Here is an 18,465-nt window from a genome sequence, read left to right as displayed (position 1 = left end):
GAGACCTGATCTCAAAAAGTAGAACAGGCTCTGGAGAGACGGCTCGGCCATTAAAAAGACTAGGCTCACAACCAAAACTATAAAAAGCAGAACAGTTTATAAATATCCTATTTCACAAGGTGAGGGCTGGTCAAAAAGAAAGTTAACAAGGCAATTCTCTTAGCAGTGGGAGGTGCATCCCAACTTCCTGCTGAAGACAGGAAGGGGGGGGGGATTTCCAGAAATTTCTACTTTCCATTCTACACTGAAATCTTTCCAATACTTCTGTTAACAGGTCTCACCACCTGATGCAGGCACCTAACCAGGCCAGTGACACAAGTGACAGAGTCATTATCACAGCAGCATCAAAAACCAAGCTAAGAAAGCTCGGCTCCTCCGGTTCATTCTCTCTGGAGTTCTTTTAGGGCGAGTGCTAGCTTCAAACAGAGTCTAAGCCTCTGGACTTTGGAATGACAGTGCAGTAGTTTAAGGTGTCAGCTGCTCTTCCAGAGGATCTGAATTTGGCTGCAAACACCCATACCGGGTGGTTTGCAAACACCTTGAATTAACAGTACTATCTTTTTTCTGACCAATAGACACACATTAAAAAAAATTCAAGTTTCAAAAGCACGCATGCCTCTTTGGTGGGACTGAATGCTTTTTACACCAGAAACTGCTTAGCATGCCTCAAGTCCATGGGGTTAATAGTTTAGTCATAATAAAAGCATGGCATAGGCAGGGGGGTGGTTCTTCCATGTTACCCACCTGTTCCTTCACATCATGTCATATATTTCATCACAAGGTATTTTGGGATTATTTGCAATTTTCATGACAGTTGAAGGAAACATGCATGGATAACAAAGACCCATGGTCCCCCAGAGAAACACTCATAGAGCAACTGTCTCCCTCCAGCCCCGTGCCCACTGCAGACATCCCGAAGCCACTCGATTGACAGCTATTTCTCTCAGGCCAGCCACAAGGGACCCAATCCCCTCCCCATTCTCGCTCATCTCCTGTAAGCCTCCAGGATATAAACAGATCCTTCATGGAAAGAATGTTTAAGAATAAGGTCACACACTACCCGATAAGGCCAATATTTACTCTCACTTCTAATCAGTGAGGTCTTCCTAAAAGCTAATTTTATTTACAAAAGAGTTGATTTGTAGTGGGTTCAATTGTAGTGGCCTGAGACTTCCTGTCCTCACTTGGGAGAGCCTCTTCCTGCCACTGTGCCTGCCCTGCCTGGGAAGACAAGGACAAGGAGACAGGAGAGGGACCAAGGCTTGCCTTTCCCCGGGTCCTTTGATATCACTTCTGTCTCTCTCAGGTGTTTCTTTCTCATCATAAAACCAAGCAGCACAGCTCAAAATCATCTCTGGCTCTGTCTGTTTGTATGTTGCCTAAACCCACAGAATGAATTTTCAAACACCAGTACCCCGCCCTTGCCATTTCTTCCTAAATTAGGAATTCACAGGCCAAGACATTTCTGATGGGTTATTTTCAGAGAGCATTAGTTACGTGTATTTTGACTAAAGTACTTGTCAGTGTCCATCTTGACAGGCTAAATTAAGTACTTTTGATTGGATTTTTTTAGGGTTATTTTTCTTGAAATAAGCAAAAACACAGGTATATAATATTCTTCACGTGATTTCACTATAGGGGAATAGTATTATTTCCCCTATTCTACAGGATACAGGTGTGTGTGTGTTCACTTAATAAAGGTACACAGAAGTGACTTAGAGATAATTTATAGGAAGATCTTTATTGCCAGGCAGTGGTGATGCTGGCCTCTAGTCACATCCCTGGGGACATGGAGGTGGGGAAATCTTTATAGGTGACACCAGCATGGTCTAAACAGAAAGTTCCAGGACAGCCAGAGCTATGCAGAGAAACCCTATCTCTAAAAACCAAAATAAATGATTGAATAAATGTTTACCACAGAGTTGTCTACTATGAACTTTGTACTTTGTAGTAGGCTCTCCAATTCTGGAACCAAAAGACAGGAATTCAAATCCCCCCCCCCCTTTGCCAAAGAATTTGCTTCTACAGCTTTAGGTAAGCCATTTAGGCATTCTGGTTTTACTGGCTAAAAAAATTCACATAGTAAAGTCTACATTGGTCTGCTAAGAGGGCTCAGCAGGTAAAGATTACCACCAACACTGACGATCTGTATTTGATACCGGGCACCCACTAGCAAAAGAGAAAACTGACTGCAGAAAGTCATCCCCAAACCTCCACATATGTGCTATATGGCTCACACGTGTACACACACACACACACACACACACACACACACACGCTTACTCACAGGCAGATACACGCATATGTGCAAATATAAACACAAATAAACAGATGTAAAATGCATTTTAAAAGAGGTACCTAGCATGAGATTCTAGGTGCAGAAGTATTTAGCCAAACACCAAACCCATATATATAAATGCAGCCACCTGTATCTGTATCAACCACTAAGATTCAGGTTTATAAGGAAAGTTAACAAAAGAGCTGGCGTGCTTAACTAGTTCAATTATCACCCTTAATTGCTACAATTTCAGCCGCTTTTAAGAACTGACTAACAAGCATCAGAAGCAGGGCAGGGGTCACACTACTGGAGACCTAAAAGACGTAGCAATGTGTTAATTAAAAGCACATTAAAAATGTGTAGGACAACTAGGAGAATTTTACCTAAATTAGATATTTTATGATAGCAAGGAATTTATTGTATATTACTGGTTTTGGTAAATAAGGCTATCCTAGTCTCTGACAGAAAAAAAGGAACAAAATATGATTCTATGTTTCAATCAGTGAAAACACATACCAGCTAAAACCAAATATAACCATTCAAAGGCCTGCTGAGAAGAGACAAACTGGGTTCTAGCCCCAGTCAAGTCCTGTGTTTAGTCCAGTCAGGACTAGGGCACACTCCATGAGCTCTTCTCCACCATCTCCCCTCAGTCCAGCACCCTTTCTCTAACAAAACATGAATCCCGGGACATACTTCCAGGTCTTCGGATAGTCACGGAAGCAGCCTTGTGAAATCACTAACCTTCACAGAACTGATAAGGGAAGCAAACACCTGAGACCTGCGAGCACTGGGGCTGGTTTCAGGGTGGCCACACCAGGCTCCCCCTCGGCTGCTCCCAGCAGAGAGAAGGCACAAACATCTGTACTAACTGCTGGACTATTATATTACAGTCTGGGCGGGGCATCTGGCCTACAGGAAGCAGCAGTTACTTTAGCCAGGAAGTTTCCTTTTTCACAGGGCATCTCACCTGAGTCTATTTTATTCTTTGGTGTGAAGTGCTTGCCTTCCATTAAAGCAGCACTGTTTGTCTTCTGCTTTGCCTATGACACCTGCTAGTTTTCACACACACAAGGCAGTGAACAATATCCACAGAGAACCACTTCCTTTTCCTGCTTCCTCCCCCCTGAAAAGCCCGCCCCAGGAAAGTGTCTCACCCTCACTTCCCTTACTGACTGAAGACTTCCCCTTCATCCCAGCACCCCTTCTCATGCCTTTCATTCCCACAGGAACGTGTCTCCACAATTAACTACAAAAGCCTGCCTTTGTGTTACCTCAAGATACCTTTGGTGCATTTTCAGTCTAAAGTACTAAAATCAAGCAGAGACTATCTTTATGCTTAATTGTAGAACAAAGGTAATACATTGCATCATTTCTTCAATCTGAATCTGAAGGTTTATTTACTTACTAGTATTGGGACTTCAACCCAGGATCTCACAGGTGCTACTACTGCGCACTAACCTCAGCCCAAAGACAGGATTTAATTAAAGTGAAATGCACATATCCACTCTGGATGTCCAAGTTTAAATCTCATTTTGAAAGCAATTGTATTAACTATAGCCTGAATATCACCCCCATTTGCAAAGTTAAAATGCCTTAAAACTAGACACACACAATGATTGTTTCAATTAAAACAAACTCGCTTCTTGAGAACTGTCCATTAATTTCATGCCCACACATGTAATAGGAGTGCTTTAAGAAGGTTAATGATTCGGTTTGAAAGAAATCTGTATCAATGCCAGGCCCCCAGAATGAACCTTCCAAGCCACTCCTCAGAATTCAGCCCAATTCTGCAGTAGCTGTTGCATGGTCATTCAGCTGTGCATGCCTGTACCATATTTGGGTACTGCAACTGCACTGGTTTCCCACAATAACAGTCCATCAGTCTCCTCTTGAGTATAAATAACTCACTGCTTAAAACATTCCATATCTTACACCACAACTGCGTAGCAACCACTGCTAAACAATTTCCAGAGTTTGATCAGATAATGCCTCAACCTCAAATAATTTTTCTCCTTAAATCTAAGAGTTCTTAAATTACAGGAGGATGGTATTCACCGTAAAAACTACTGCTTCAAATCTGCTTCATGCAAAATGGAAACTAAGGCTTAAAAATCAAAGAGGATCTTCAAAGAGAATTCAGCATCATCCCCAAAAATGTTAATTTATCAAATGTTTTCAGAACTAGCAACATAGGCTTGTGGTTATGTGTGTGTGTGTGTGTGTGTGTGTGTGTTTACAGGGAGGGTGTTCATGGTGTGCATGTGTGTGTGTGTGCGTGTGCGTGCGTGCGTGCGTGCGTGCGTGTGTGTGTGTGTGTGTGTGTGTGTGTGTGTGTGTGTGTGTGTGTGTGTGTGTAGGCAAGAGGACAGCAAGCTCTTGATATCCAACCACCTTCTCAGCAACAAGATCACCAAAGTTTGGGGGGCATCCCTCTGTACATTCTTTCTGGAATGAGAAAAGCAAAGGAAAACACCAGGAGAAAGTCACGGATTTTCCAGCAGGAGGCAATAAAATGCTTCATTGGTAGTTAATGATAAGTGCAAAAAGGGGTGTAGGGAAGGGATCCAAATAATCCTGAGATCTCAAGCAGAGGTGATGGAGAAGAGTAAAAGCACAACAGGGAGTTAGGAAGAAGCCAAGACACACTTAACATGGGGTGTAGTCTTTGTTATGTTTCTATGGCTGTGGTAAAAATACCACAACCAAGGCAACATAGAAAAGAAAGGGTTCCAGAGGTTTAATGGTCCATGATGCCAGAGAGGAAGTAGCTGGCCGTTGGAACTGCAGCTGAGAGCTCACAACTCTAACCACAAATAGGAAGCAGAGAGAGCTAACCAGGAATTGCCTGTGGCTTTTGAAACCTCAAAGCCCGCCCCCAGTGACACACTTCCTCCAGCAAGGCCACACCTCCTGAGCTTTCCCAAATAACATCAGGAACTGGGGTCCAAGTATTCAAACATGAGACTACAGGGCCATTCTCATCCAAACCTCTACACTTAGTTCATCTGTGCTGGGCACTGAGGTATAAATGGAGCACCCAAGAGGATCTGGATGGCAGGCAAGGGAGGACGTGAGGAATGGTGTTCAGAGGAACCAAAGAGATGAAGAACAAACCTGGGACTTGTGAGGCAGGTCTTGGTGAAGCTGTAAGGACCAAAGCATTGGGAAACTGGAACTTTAAATAAATGCAGGGAGAGAAAGGGCATCTAGACGTGGGAACAGAGAAGAAACAGAAAGAGGCAGAAAAGTCACCAGGAAAGAGTGATCAAGGCCACAGAAGGAAAATGGTGCTGCCATCATTACCAACAGAATTCCATTATTTTTTGATACCCCGGGTTCTTTTTCTGCTCATGAATCAGTGCTAAGCTGCGAAAAACTGTGAAAGGTATATGAATCCTCAAGTTTCACCCCTAACAGACCAGGCAATATCACTGTGAACTACGATCAATCCTATCCCACCTGACCTGTGATCGTGTTTTTCTAGAGTAATAAAAGCGGCAGAGCCTTCCTGTGGGGTTCCTGAAGATCTAAGTATAAAAGTTTGGTGACTCTGAAAGAATAAAGGTGATAAAGGATTCCTGGCTAGACCTACAGATTCTATATAAGTGACTTCAGATGTCAGCACTGCTGTCAGACACTCAATGGTCACCACACTGAAGTTGGGCTGTCCTCCAGGCTGAGGTCATAGTGGTCTCAGAGTAGTCATCACCTACAAGGGGGACAGCACTCAAAACTATTTGTATCAACTCCCCATGGGGCTCTCATTCAGACTACTGACCAACTGAAGGCTGTCTGGCTCCCCCACCCACCTTTGGGCAAGAGGGCCCTCACACTCCTTAGGATACTTGCTCCAAAAGGAAAAAAATGCACAACCTCAAGGAAATATTTTCCCCATCTACAGTCCCATGCGATGAGCTCACTGCTGTACAATCCTTTCACGTGACGATAGAAATCTGAATGAGTGCCCTGGATGTAGAAGGCACCAGCTCATAGGCTGGGGACACAGGAAGAAGCCCATTAGCAAGGGTTTCTCTCCATCTGCTTCCTGGCTGCTATAAGGAAAGCACCCCTGCTCTGCAGAGCATCCCCCCTGCTCTGCAGAGCACTCCCCTGCTCTGCCGCTCCCTCCCCAGCAGGAACCATGCAAGCTTCTGAAACCCCGAGCCACAACAAAGCTTTCCACTGCCACACTGTTCTACTTGGTTACTTAAACACAGCAGTGGAAGTCTCAATAACACACCATCTACACACACAAAATATGGTAGAGTGGAAGGGATGTAAATCCCAACTTAAAAAGTCACCCACAATTTTCTTTACATGCCTGCATTATTTTCCCCCAGCAAATACACACGGATTATTCATGGAATTAATTGCACAGGCTAGAAAGCAAATCTTGACACATCTAGAGAAGCTACATACTGGAAACATTCCCTGAAACAATAAATTCAAATTAAAGCAAGGATATAGAAAAGCTCACTGGTCAGAGTAATACTAGAAAGTAGAAAAGATTTTTAGGGTGGTTTAAAAAAAAAAGTGCACATTATGTCATGCACTAAAGGCTTGGGTACCTGGGGTGGTGAGCTCAGGAAACAGAAGAGTTATTGGTCTTAAAGAGGTGGGTGGAGCCTTTGGGGTACTCTTAGGTCACATGGGGCACATTCTGGAAGAGAGCCCCATTTTGTCTGTTTCTTTGCCTGGAGCATGAACTGAGTAGTGTTTTGGTGTTTTCTGTCACATGCTTTGGTCAGGATGTACTTCTGACACCGGACACCCAAATTTACAGAGCTTTCCAATCTTATACTGAAGCCTCAATAACTGTAAGTCACAATCATTTCACATTAATTGTCCTTACAGTTCTTTTAGTGCCAGAAACTAAATACTACACATAAAATGGCATCCACCCAAAGCTCTATGTACCCACACTTGAAAGCTCTTACAAAAACAGGAGAGTAAAGCCAGGCACAGTGGGACAAGACTATAACCCAACCCCGCAGGCACTGGTGCAGGAGGTACTGTTTTATACCCACCACAATGATTACACCTGAATCTACTGCTGTTTCAGCCAATAAATGTGGCTCTGCAGTTTCTGACACACTTTTCCCATTGCCACCTGCCAGATCAGCCTCCTGCCCCGTCATATAGTTTTTAACTAAACATAGTTTTAACTAAATCTCTATCATTGTATTTACCAATAAGACTGGGGAGTCAGAGGCTGGGGTGAAAACCTGCTAGCTCAGAAAGGTTGAGGAGCAACTAGCTGACCACCCCCCTTCACCAGTGTCTCTGAAATGAGCTTCCTTCTGCTCCATTAAACCAAAAAAGACTGCCACTCACTCTCCAAGTCCCTAGTACTTCCTGTGCTTCTCTCTACCCATATTCCTGACTCCCTCTGACTCTTTATGATGACCTTTTGTCAACTAGTTGCTAGCTCCACCTCCTGACACAAGATTGATTTTACTTAATTAATGCAAACACAAACCTGGGGCTCTCAGTGTTATCATATATTCTGCAACAAGGAGGATTACAAATTTAGCCAAAGTTTAGAAAATGAATAAACCTGTATGCAAAACTGAATGAAGGAAATGATAGATCAGACCAGAAATGAGTGAAATAGAAAATAAAGTATCAAGAGATAATAAAACCAAAACCTAATTGGGAGGATCACACACACACACACACACACACACACACACACACACACACACACACGCACGCACGCACGCACGCACGCACGCACGCACGCAGGTATGCATCTCATCTTCAACTAAAAATAATCCTGGGGCCTGGGCATGGTTGTGTATGCCTTTAATCCCAGCATTCAGGAATCAGAGGTAGACAGTCTCTGTGAGTTTGAAATTCCACGCCAGCCAGGGCTACAGCATGAGACCTTGTCTCAAAAGTAAATAACCTTCTGGAAAAAAAATGATAAACAAACACACAAACTTACAGTTTAAAGAATTAAAGGGGGAACTAAAACAACATTCAAATACAAATATTTTGTTTTTTCTTGTTTCCAAACTTGGGCTGTCCCCTGAAAAATTCCCTAACATCTACTTTTGGGTTCACGAAATGGTTTACAGAGCATGGGATGCAGTGGAGATGGCATTCAGCAAGACAAAGTACTCAGAAATCCACGAAATGCCAGGGCAGGAGAGCCACTCACCCCTGTCACTCACACAGCGGACTCCTGCGTCACACCTACTGCAATGGCTGCAGAAGGGCTCCTTCAGTGGTGTCGCGGGCAGTGATGAGGGCAACAAGTATTCCCCCATCCAGAGGGTGGGTGAGTGAGTGAGTGAGTGTGTGTTGGGGGGGGGCAGAGAGACAGAGACAGAGAGAGACAGAGAGAGAGCATGTGTGTGTGCCTATGTGTTTATGTCTGTGTTTGTATGTGCATGCAATCAGGTTCTTTTTCTCGAATCTCTCATCGCATATACGGGAAATGTAATGAGTTACTTATTGATAAAATCCAATGTTTCAAGGTGCTTTTATGGTCTACTTGGGAAAATATATGCAATTTAGAAAATAAATGCTCATTTTGGAGTACAGGATAAACACTGAGAGTTTCTGTAAGTGAAAAGGAATTTCTGCAGTGGATTCAGAGTGAGCATTCACCTCATTTCCAGAGAGCTACTCTGGGGCACAAGGATCTTCACATCCCTGTAAAGATCTGAAATAACTGAAAACAAAGCACACAAACTCAGACTGCGCTCTGCAGAGAGCACAATGTCGGCCTTTTCCCCCAACACAAGCAGGGAGTTAAAAACATCTGTGATCAGGTGTGTATAATGGAAAAATCCTCCTCGGAAGTCTTGCCAAGTTTGGGCTATGCTAAAAGGAATGGAATTCGGTAAGAAATATCCCATTATTAACTGACTGGTGTTTGGTAGTCTGCTAGCACAAAACAAAGATACATAAATTTACACACCCTTTATGCTGAACAATTCATAAACACATCCAAAAGTTAAGGGCCCACTGACTCTATGTTTGACCATACTAACAAATGCCTGGGCTTAGGAAAACCAAGGCTTATGCCACATGTAGAGAGCTGTGCTGAATATCCTGGATGTCCCAATGACCTCTTTCCTTTCTACCACTTCATGGGAAATGTTTTTATTTTTAAGACTAATATTGTCAAATTTCAATCTGGTTCACTGTGTTTTGGTGTCTCTGCATATCTGAGATTTCATAAGACACAATGTGACATCAAAGATTAGCTACACACACACACACAGATACACATATGTATGTGCGCGCACACACACACACACACACACACACAAATGCTCTCATTTTCCTTTGTAATAGAGCTTCATAAAAAGGTGGGGATTTAAGTTTGTATTAATTGAAACAAAGATTCTTTCCAAGTTCAGAAAAACAGTATCAATTTTCTCATTTTCTAAATGGAAGACACACTGTTTTGCCAAAGATAGCTTCTTCAGAAATGTAGCCCAAAGCAAGCGAACAATGAAAATGAATTTTTGCTTCACAACAATAACAACAAAAATGTCAAACAACTGTGCTTTGTAAAGCTGCCCTGGCCCTGGGATCCTGAAGATTAAAGATCATTTCTGAGAACGAGTCCCAAAAGAATGTGGGGATACTGGTTATATGACCATCAGGAAGCTGGCTCTTTCTGCACATTGTTTAGCAGCCAAAAAGGATACCATGGAAGCAGACGGCAGCCAAAATGCATTCCTTTTACAGTGTGATAACATTTCATGCAACGGACAACCCTCTTCACAGGCAACATCTCCAAACCCACTCTGGCTAAGCTGGGAAGAGAGAGGGCTTCTGAGGAACAAGCCAGGCCCAGCTGGTCATGTTTCCTCTGAGAACAGGAAACACACTCCCCCTCGTCCTGGAAACAGTCTGATTAAAGCAGTTTCATTCTTGATTCCTCCATCCCTGAACTTCTCCGAGATGAGCCCGCTCTGCTCTCCATTCTAAGAGTCCCAACACTCACTGCTGCCATGCCCTCCACTCCTCTGGGCTATTCAAGTTTCCTATGGAACACTAACACCTTTCCAACCATTTAAAATAGACTTTAGGCTTCTCTGTGCGCTTCCGGTTCCAAGTGTTTGTTGCTATACAGCAACAGGCTTGCTGAATCACTTTTTATTGTTCTTGGCCACATTTCTTGGACAAAGACATTTTCTAACAGGAAGGCAGGGGCACATTCACTAAACTAACACAACCTTTGGTTGTGAACAGCAAGAAGCTAAGCTTAAAAGAAGCTAGATGCTTCAAACACAGGCTACATAAACAGCAATAAATCAGCATTTTCCACAAATACTACATTTCCATCATCTGAGAGAATGTGGAAAACAGCTTCATGTTTTTAACTACAGTGGATGCTGAGGATGTTTTCATGTGTGAATTAATCCTGCCTCTTGAGAGGACATGAGGATCCCTGGCACAAAGCAGCCATTTGAAAATTGAGGATAACATAAGGAAGAAAGTATGGCAGCCAAGAACCTGGCTAAGCAGTTACATGTCCCTGCCGCCTTACCATCATCATCATCACCACCATCATCACCTTCATCACGACCACCACCATCACCACCATCATTATCACCACCAACATCATCATCAGTTTCATCACCACTACCATCATCACCACCATCATCATCACCACCATCATCATCATCATCACTATCATCACCTTCATCACCATCAGCTTCATCACCACCACCACCATCATCATCACCAACATCATCATCATCACTATCATCACCTTCATCACCACCACCACCATCACCACCATCATCATCACCAACATCATCATCAGCTTCATCACCACCACCACCACCATCATCATCATCATCATCATCATCACCACCACCATCATCATCATCACTATCATCATCACTATCATCACCACCATCATCACCACGACCATTCTCAAATCTTTGTAGTTGTTTACACTGCTAAAATATACATGTTTCTCAGGGGATGGAACCAACTTTGAACATTTCCCATAAATTCAAAGTATCTTTAAATGCAATCTTTTCTATTTTAGAATGTACAAAATTAGTAATTCCTGCATATAATTTATTAAGAAAGGGGAGATTCTAAATATAGCAAGAATGGGGCTAGAGTTCCATGAGGGAGCATAAGCTTTCCATGTACAGTGCCCTGGTTTGATCCCTACTATCACAGAAACACAATAGCAGGGGCCTTCATTTTAAGGGCAGAAATATGAGATCTGAGAAGACATTTTTGCATTACTTATCTAAAAGTCTTTCTTCCTAGCTAATAAGAGAGGGTGTGTGTTGTGTAGGGGTGAGCCCATAATACTGTCCATGCCCCTTTGGGCGTGGGCAGGAGGATGGGCACAGGTGAGGATAAAAGTAAAAGCTCTTTCTCTCTTGGAAGTGGGCCACATTCGCAGAGCTTCCATCCCTGTTTATCTTGTAAGTATATTTAATAAATATATTGGCGTGGACAATACTGTGGGTTCATCCCTACAGAGGTAGGTAGGTAGAGGGGTGTGTGTGTGTGTGTGTGTGTGTGTGTGTGTGTGTACACGCGCACGCGCGTGCAAGTGCCAAACACCACAGAAAAGAAAATGTTTTAGTTGCTTATTAAGGAGATGAACCCAGGGCTGTTGAAATGGCTCAGAGGTGCCATCTACCATACCTGACAGCCTAAATCCAATCCCTAGACACACATGGTGAAAGGAGAAATGGACTCTCCTAAGCTGTTCCACACATACATACAAACAAATGATATTTACTTTTTTGTTAAAAAGTAGGTAAGCCCCCAACCTCCACTGTTTGTTAAAGTTGTTGCCCAAATATGGCCTCCTGAATTCTTCCAGCTACTAGCTTCCATCCAGCTGGAGTGGGGGCCAGTCTGAGTCAGGAAGATGTCACACAGACAGCAGACAACGCAAGGGTTGTGATATTACTCAATATCACAGAGGAGGCCAACAGCATTGTCTAGACGATTACATATTTGCAAGTAAACAGACATGGCAGTCACCTACTATTTCAAAAACTACAAATAAAACTCTCAGGCAAGAGCTAAGATACATTCTACCTAAATCACTCTCATGTCTAGAAGTAACTCAAGCTCAAGGGACCAGTTCCTAGCAGATACAGTTCCTGAATCTTTTAATCAAGCAGGAATTAAAGTCTATTTGAATAACTTAATATAACTCTAGCTTCTTGGCTTCTTCAAAACTCGCTCTCATCATTTCTTACTTACATATTCATATCCAGACTGACTTCTACAGGAGGTATCAAAAGTAACTGCTTATGCTGGCTAGTTGTCAACTTGACACAAGACAGAAGAGGACCCCTCAGCTGAGGAATTGCCACCATGACACTGGCCCGTGGGCAAGTCCCGTGGGGCATTTTCTTGGTTGATGACTGATGGGAGGGGGCCAGCTCACTGCGGGCAGTCCCACACCTGGGCTGTGGTCCTGGCTTCTATAAGAAGCAGACTGAGCAAGCCACCTGAAGCAAGTCAGGAAACAGCACCTCCATGGCCTCTGCATCAGCTCCTGCTTCAGACCCAACTTCCCTCAATGATAGACAGTTAAGCTGCAAGCCAAATAATCCCTTTCCTCCCCACGTTGTTTTTGGCCAAAAAGGTTTATTGCAACAAACTAGGACATTAGTATTTTGGGCTCTCAAAATGGTTCATGGGGTAAAGACATTTGCCACCAAGCCTGAGGACCCGAGTTCCATCCCCAGGACCCACAAGGCAAAAGAAGTGAATTGAGTGCCATAAGTTGCCTTTGAGCTCTGCACCTATGCCATGGCACACACCACTAAACCATACAAAAGACATTTAAATTTTAATGAAATATACTAATAATTAGTATTTAGCTTTTTAACAACTACCCACATGTGTTTTATATACCCCCACATTAAACTCCTGAGCGATAAGAGACATACTATTTCTTATTATTTTCCTCTCCTATCATGGTCCTTCAAAGAACACATAGTTCAGTGCAAGAGAATAAGTCTCAGCCATGTTAACATTTAAATAAAGTAGGAAATGTGGAAAAAGAAAAACAGACAAAATTTTAAAATTACCGATATAATTGGGAGATGAGACATCTTGCTGGAAGCCAGAAAGCAATTTTAAGTCTCTTCATTCTTTATCCCGTATGTAGGAATTCATCACAGAAAGCCAACTGCATTACTTGCCATCACCAACAACTTTGTCTTTTTTAAAGTTTTTAATTTATTTTTATTTTATTTATGTGTATGAGTCTTTTGCTTGCATGTATATCTGTATAATACTTGCATGCCGGGTGCCAAAAGAGGCCAGAAGAGGGCATTGGATCCCCAGAACTAGAGTTACAGGCAGTTGTGAGCCTTTATGTGAGTGGCAGGGATTGAACCCTGGTTCTCTGGAAAAGCAGTCAGTGCTCTTAACTGCAGAGCCATCTCTCCAGCCCCTTCCTTGTCTTAGAGAATTCTCAGGTTCACACTCTATCATATTCTATTGATTTGAAGACAGCAATAATCTATTCTCAATTAAGTGCAACCTACAACTCATTAAAAAGAACACAACATTTTTAATGTAAACAGATCATCAAGTGTTTTTAGGATTTTATAGTCAACTATGCCCTCAAGTTCTTGGTGCATATAGACTTACTAGAACAACATGAAGTTACATTAATTATGAATATTGTTATGTATGATAATACATAACATATTGTATGCTAACGACTAAGGTGAAAATGTTATAACAGTACAAAAATGAGTAAGTGAACAGAGCTGCATCTGCTTCGGCAACAATGACAAATTATGGGGAAAAAAAAAACTCTTGGGAAATCTGGGAACTAAAAATCTACAAACACTGCTGTGTGGGTTCCCAGGAAAGTCCGGGGGAGCAAGCTTCCTTCTGTGGCAAAGCCACAAGAAAACTGACGCTGGACAGATGGACCAGGAGCCTGAAGAACTGACAATCAGACAGATGAACCTGGGCTAACCTAGCAGTACACTACTTTTTATTTTCAAAAAAAAATAAGTGAAAGCCAATGGCAACTACTCCTAGGAGTGTTTTATCCCCCATGCACCCTATGAAATATGATGGAAGCCCTCTTTGTTGTTTTGGCTACAAAGAAATCAAAAGGCCCCTAATTTTTCAGGAGCCAACTAAAACGGAAAGCAAAACCAAAAGAAAAGCAACAACAACAAAAGCACTGGTGTTACTATCTGCTATAAAGAGTTGCTGTAGCTGGTTTGCTGGAAATTTTGAACCTTAAAATTGGATGTATATGTTATGCATCATGAGCCTGGCTAACTAATTAGGTCCTGCCCTTTATACACCACGATGCTAGCATTATGATAAAAGATTCAGGCTGAACATGGGAGCCTGTTTTCATTAGGATAGAAGGACTAAAACAACTCTACCCTCTCTCCCAAAACTTCAATGTCAGAAAGGATTTAGGGAACATGGAGTCAGAATCTGATCAGAGCAGCCAGCTACAAAGTTTAAAACAAAAATTGTAAAGGAAGCAATGTTCTTGAAACCCTAGAGCTAGTCTGCAGCATTGTTATACTACGTCATCCAAAGTAGACTAAGGCACGTGTAGCAAGCACTAGCTTAGTTTAATGGGAATTGGGAATGCAAACTGTCCATCTGGCTAGAGAGCTCAGGGGTCCTCAACAACTTCCTTTTTTGTTTGTTTTGGGATTTTTTTGGTTTTATTATTTTATTTATTCATTCAGTCATTCATTCATCCACCCATCCATTCATTCATTTATTTTTGGTTTTTCAAGACAGGGTTTCCCTCTGTAGCCCTGGCTGTCCTAGAACTCACTATGTAGACCAGAGATCCAGATGCCTCTACTTCCCAAGTGCTGTGATTTGTACCATACCACACTCAGACACTCCAGAATTTTCTTAAAGTGACTGAACTCACAAAGAATGGCTACCTCCCTTCCTCTTGAAATGCTTAACTGTCATTCTTCTCCTGTCCTCCTTCAAAACCTACATGAATTCCTGAAAACAGCATACTAGCATCCTTATAAACACCGTCAGAGAGAGGACACAACGATGCTATGTCAACATCCTTTTAGAGCCTTGCCCTGCTGACACATGGGGACGTCCAAGCACCAAGAGCAATAGGAAGAGCTGTATAAATTTAAGACAATGGGCATCTTTAATACTTCTGTGGCTTAATCACAAGGATGATCAAGAATGGCAGAGATGATTAACGCACGCATCACGGTCTTGTGCTGGTCCCTACAAGCATGTAATCAGAGGTTCCCAGGTAAACCTACCTCAAGTTTAAGTAGGTTAACATCTGCAAATTAACAATGGCCTCGGGGATGACTCGGATACAGTTGTGATACAGGTTAAGGATCTCCAGGGATACGAAATGGCACAGTTCCATCGGCACTTCCACCAGCCTGTTTTTAGACAGATCTACGAGAAAAGGGAAGAACGCTGTTAGTACATCAGCATCCCAGATGCCTCGTCCCTGTTCCCGTGCCATGATCCGAACTTTATCAGCATTGTTGGTTTTGTGCCTCTACTGCGATTTCTACTGCTTGGGCAAATTCAGAAGCATGGGTAAAAGGGAAACAAACGTGCTGGTGAGGCTTTAGGTATCTGGTTTGTAAACCCGGCTACTTAAAAGGAGCTTTTCACCATGTTTTGGTAAATATCTTCGGCAAGAATAAACCTTGTCTTCTCATACATGCAAATACACAGTTACCATAACTATTCACTTAAGTATGCATTCATTATATGCACTAACTCCAATCAGAGTCCAACGCTAATGCAGGAGGAACTTGTCTGTTATATCCCCTACAAACAGGCACATAATCAGCACTTTAGAAAAACGTTTTATTCACCGGAGTACTTATGATGTACAAGACCAAGATAAATCAATTATGTCTACTAAGAGCCAATGTGAGCCAGGCGTTGGTGGTGCACGCCTTTAATCCCAGCACTCAGGAGGCAGAGGCAGGTGGATCTCTGTGAGTTCGAGGCCAGCCTGGTCTACAGAGTGAGTTCCAGGACAGCCTCCAAGACAATACTGAGAAACCCTGTCTCGAAAAAACAAAAAACAACAACAAAAAAAAGAGCCAATGTGTGTCTGCCAGACAATTACCAGCAAAAGTGAAATCCACAGCCAAGTCCATAAAAACAGGGCAGTGACCGGTGGGAAGATGTGGACACGTAGCACCCCCAGATAAAATGATGCAATATCCTTCATGGAGAAATGTGAGAACAGGAGACGTGACATCAAATATAGGAAAGAAAAGACGCCACAGTTGTGAGGAGTGAAGCCCAGTTACTTGGAGGATAAACTGGGAACCTCATGTTCATGAACTTAAAACTTGCCAGACATCTTGAAAGAAGAGGAAGAACTGGACACATGAACACAATACTTATGGCAAAGCAAGCAGTAACGCCATACCTGAAACCCATGATAAAGAATGGGGGACGGCAGCGCTTCCATCCACAAGCCTAGCAGACTCCTCTTATACAAAGATGAGGAGATGCTATCATCAGGAGGACTGGGGCTGAGGACAAGGCTCAGCAGGGGAACGGTACCCAGCCACCTGAAGTCCAGGGTTAGATCTCCAGCCCCACAACCAGAAGGAGAAACAGCACGTTCAAAAGGGAACCCAAGAGGTTCCCATGCATATGAACAAAAGTAACCAACACTGTTTCAATTAAAGTAACATAAATTGCAACCCCACCAATGGTATTTTTGTTAAACCTTTTACAATGGCGAATATCAAACAATCTAATCCAGACACTGCCATGCTGAAAACATGGTTAACAAAGGGCTCTTCACTGCTGACATTTTAGCAGCATCTGCATTAATAGAACCGAGAGCGAGGAGAAATGGAGGCACGGATCACACAACAGGAAGTTATTTAAAATGAGTAAGTCTAGGAAGGGTCTTACAGCTCAGGATTCCAGTTCATATTAGGATATTAAATACCGGGTCGAGTGAGCTGGCTCAGCAGGTAAAGGCACTTACCACCAAGCCTGAGAGTGGTTCAATCCCAGGACCTACACAGCCAATGGAGAGAGCCATGCCTGTAAATTTACCTCTGACCTCGATACATATGCCACAGGTCTCACCTCCCCACTCAAAACTAAATTAAAAAAAAAACAGAGGGGCTAGAGAGATGGGTCAGTGGTTAAGAACACCTGTTGCTCTTGCAGAGAACCCAGATTCAGTTCCCAGCAGTCATATGAAGTTCATAACCATCTGTAACTACAATTCTGGCGCCCTCTTCTGACCACCAAGGGCACCAGGCTCACACTTAGTGCACATACACATATGCAGACAAAAACAACTGTAAGCTATAAAATAAAAGACTACTGCCTGATGCCTGAGTTCATCCTATGGGACTCACATGGTAGGAGGAAATGGATTCCTGCAAGCTGTTCTCTGGCCACCAGGCCTGAGTCATAGCAGGAGAGCAGGAGCACTTACACACATTCACACAGTCCATGTTCTTTAAAGAAGATGAGGGTCAGGAAAGATGGCTCAGGGAGTAAAGAGGCCTTTAGTGAAACCCTGACAACTTGGGACCTATTCCCCAAACCCATGAAAAGGTAGAAAGTGAGAACTAACTCCATAAAGTCGTCCTCTGGCTTTGACATGAGTTCCATGAGCTGCACGTACACCCACTCTCAACACACACACACACACACACGCACAGGCACACGCACACGATATACACATACACAAAATAATAACAACAACGGACACATGAATAAAGTTGCTATCGGGATGAAGGTGGGAGGTGGGTGGGCAGCTCCTCCTGTCTGAAATGCCACATGGGTTTCTCAAATGCCTTCAAAAGGTGGTTGACTTCCTCTCTAATAGGCTCCCTTTTAAAAGAATACTGTAGACTGGAGATACACTAAAACATTTCAGTATGTTCCCACCCCCACCACCACACACAAAGGTTAACTATGTGAAACGATACATTACCTGATTTGCCTGACTATGTCACCATTTCATAATATATTATATGTGCTCATATGTTAAACAGATTAAATACATAGAATATACACATGTATATACACTTTAACCCAATCTTTTTTCATCTACAAATATGAATGTGCAAATGGTATGTTTTTAGCAGAGTTTGAAATCACACAAGTTAGAAAGTAACTTAAAATATCAGTGGAAGGCTGATTAAATATTTATACTCTATTAATAAATATCATAAACAATGCTT

The 18,465-nt window shown here is 42.7% G+C and overlaps 1 protein-coding gene across 4 annotated transcripts in view; it reads right to left on the bottom strand.

The window, feature by feature from the left end:
- The window catches only part of Lrch1 (leucine rich repeats and calponin homology domain containing 1), a 178,992-nt gene that overhangs the window by 84,734 nt on the left and 75,793 nt on the right, over nucleotides 1–18,465 (bottom strand). For all 4 annotated transcript variants that reach the window (XM_013114087.3, XM_013114089.3, XM_013114088.3 and 1 more), the window contains exon 2: nucleotides 15,532–15,676. In XM_013114087.3, the coding sequence (XP_012969541.2) occupies nucleotides 15,532–15,676 (145 nt within the window). The remainder of the gene's footprint in view (nucleotides 1–15,531; nucleotides 15,677–18,465) is intronic.

This window comes from Mesocricetus auratus, unplaced genomic scaffold, assembly GCF_017639785.1.
Source record: "Mesocricetus auratus isolate SY011 unplaced genomic scaffold, BCM_Maur_2.0 Super-Scaffold_2245, whole genome shotgun sequence".
Taxonomy (NCBI): domain Eukaryota; kingdom Metazoa; phylum Chordata; class Mammalia; order Rodentia; family Cricetidae; genus Mesocricetus; species Mesocricetus auratus.
Note: the sequence above shows the minus strand (reverse complement) of the source record. Positions and strands in the feature narration are given on the sequence as shown.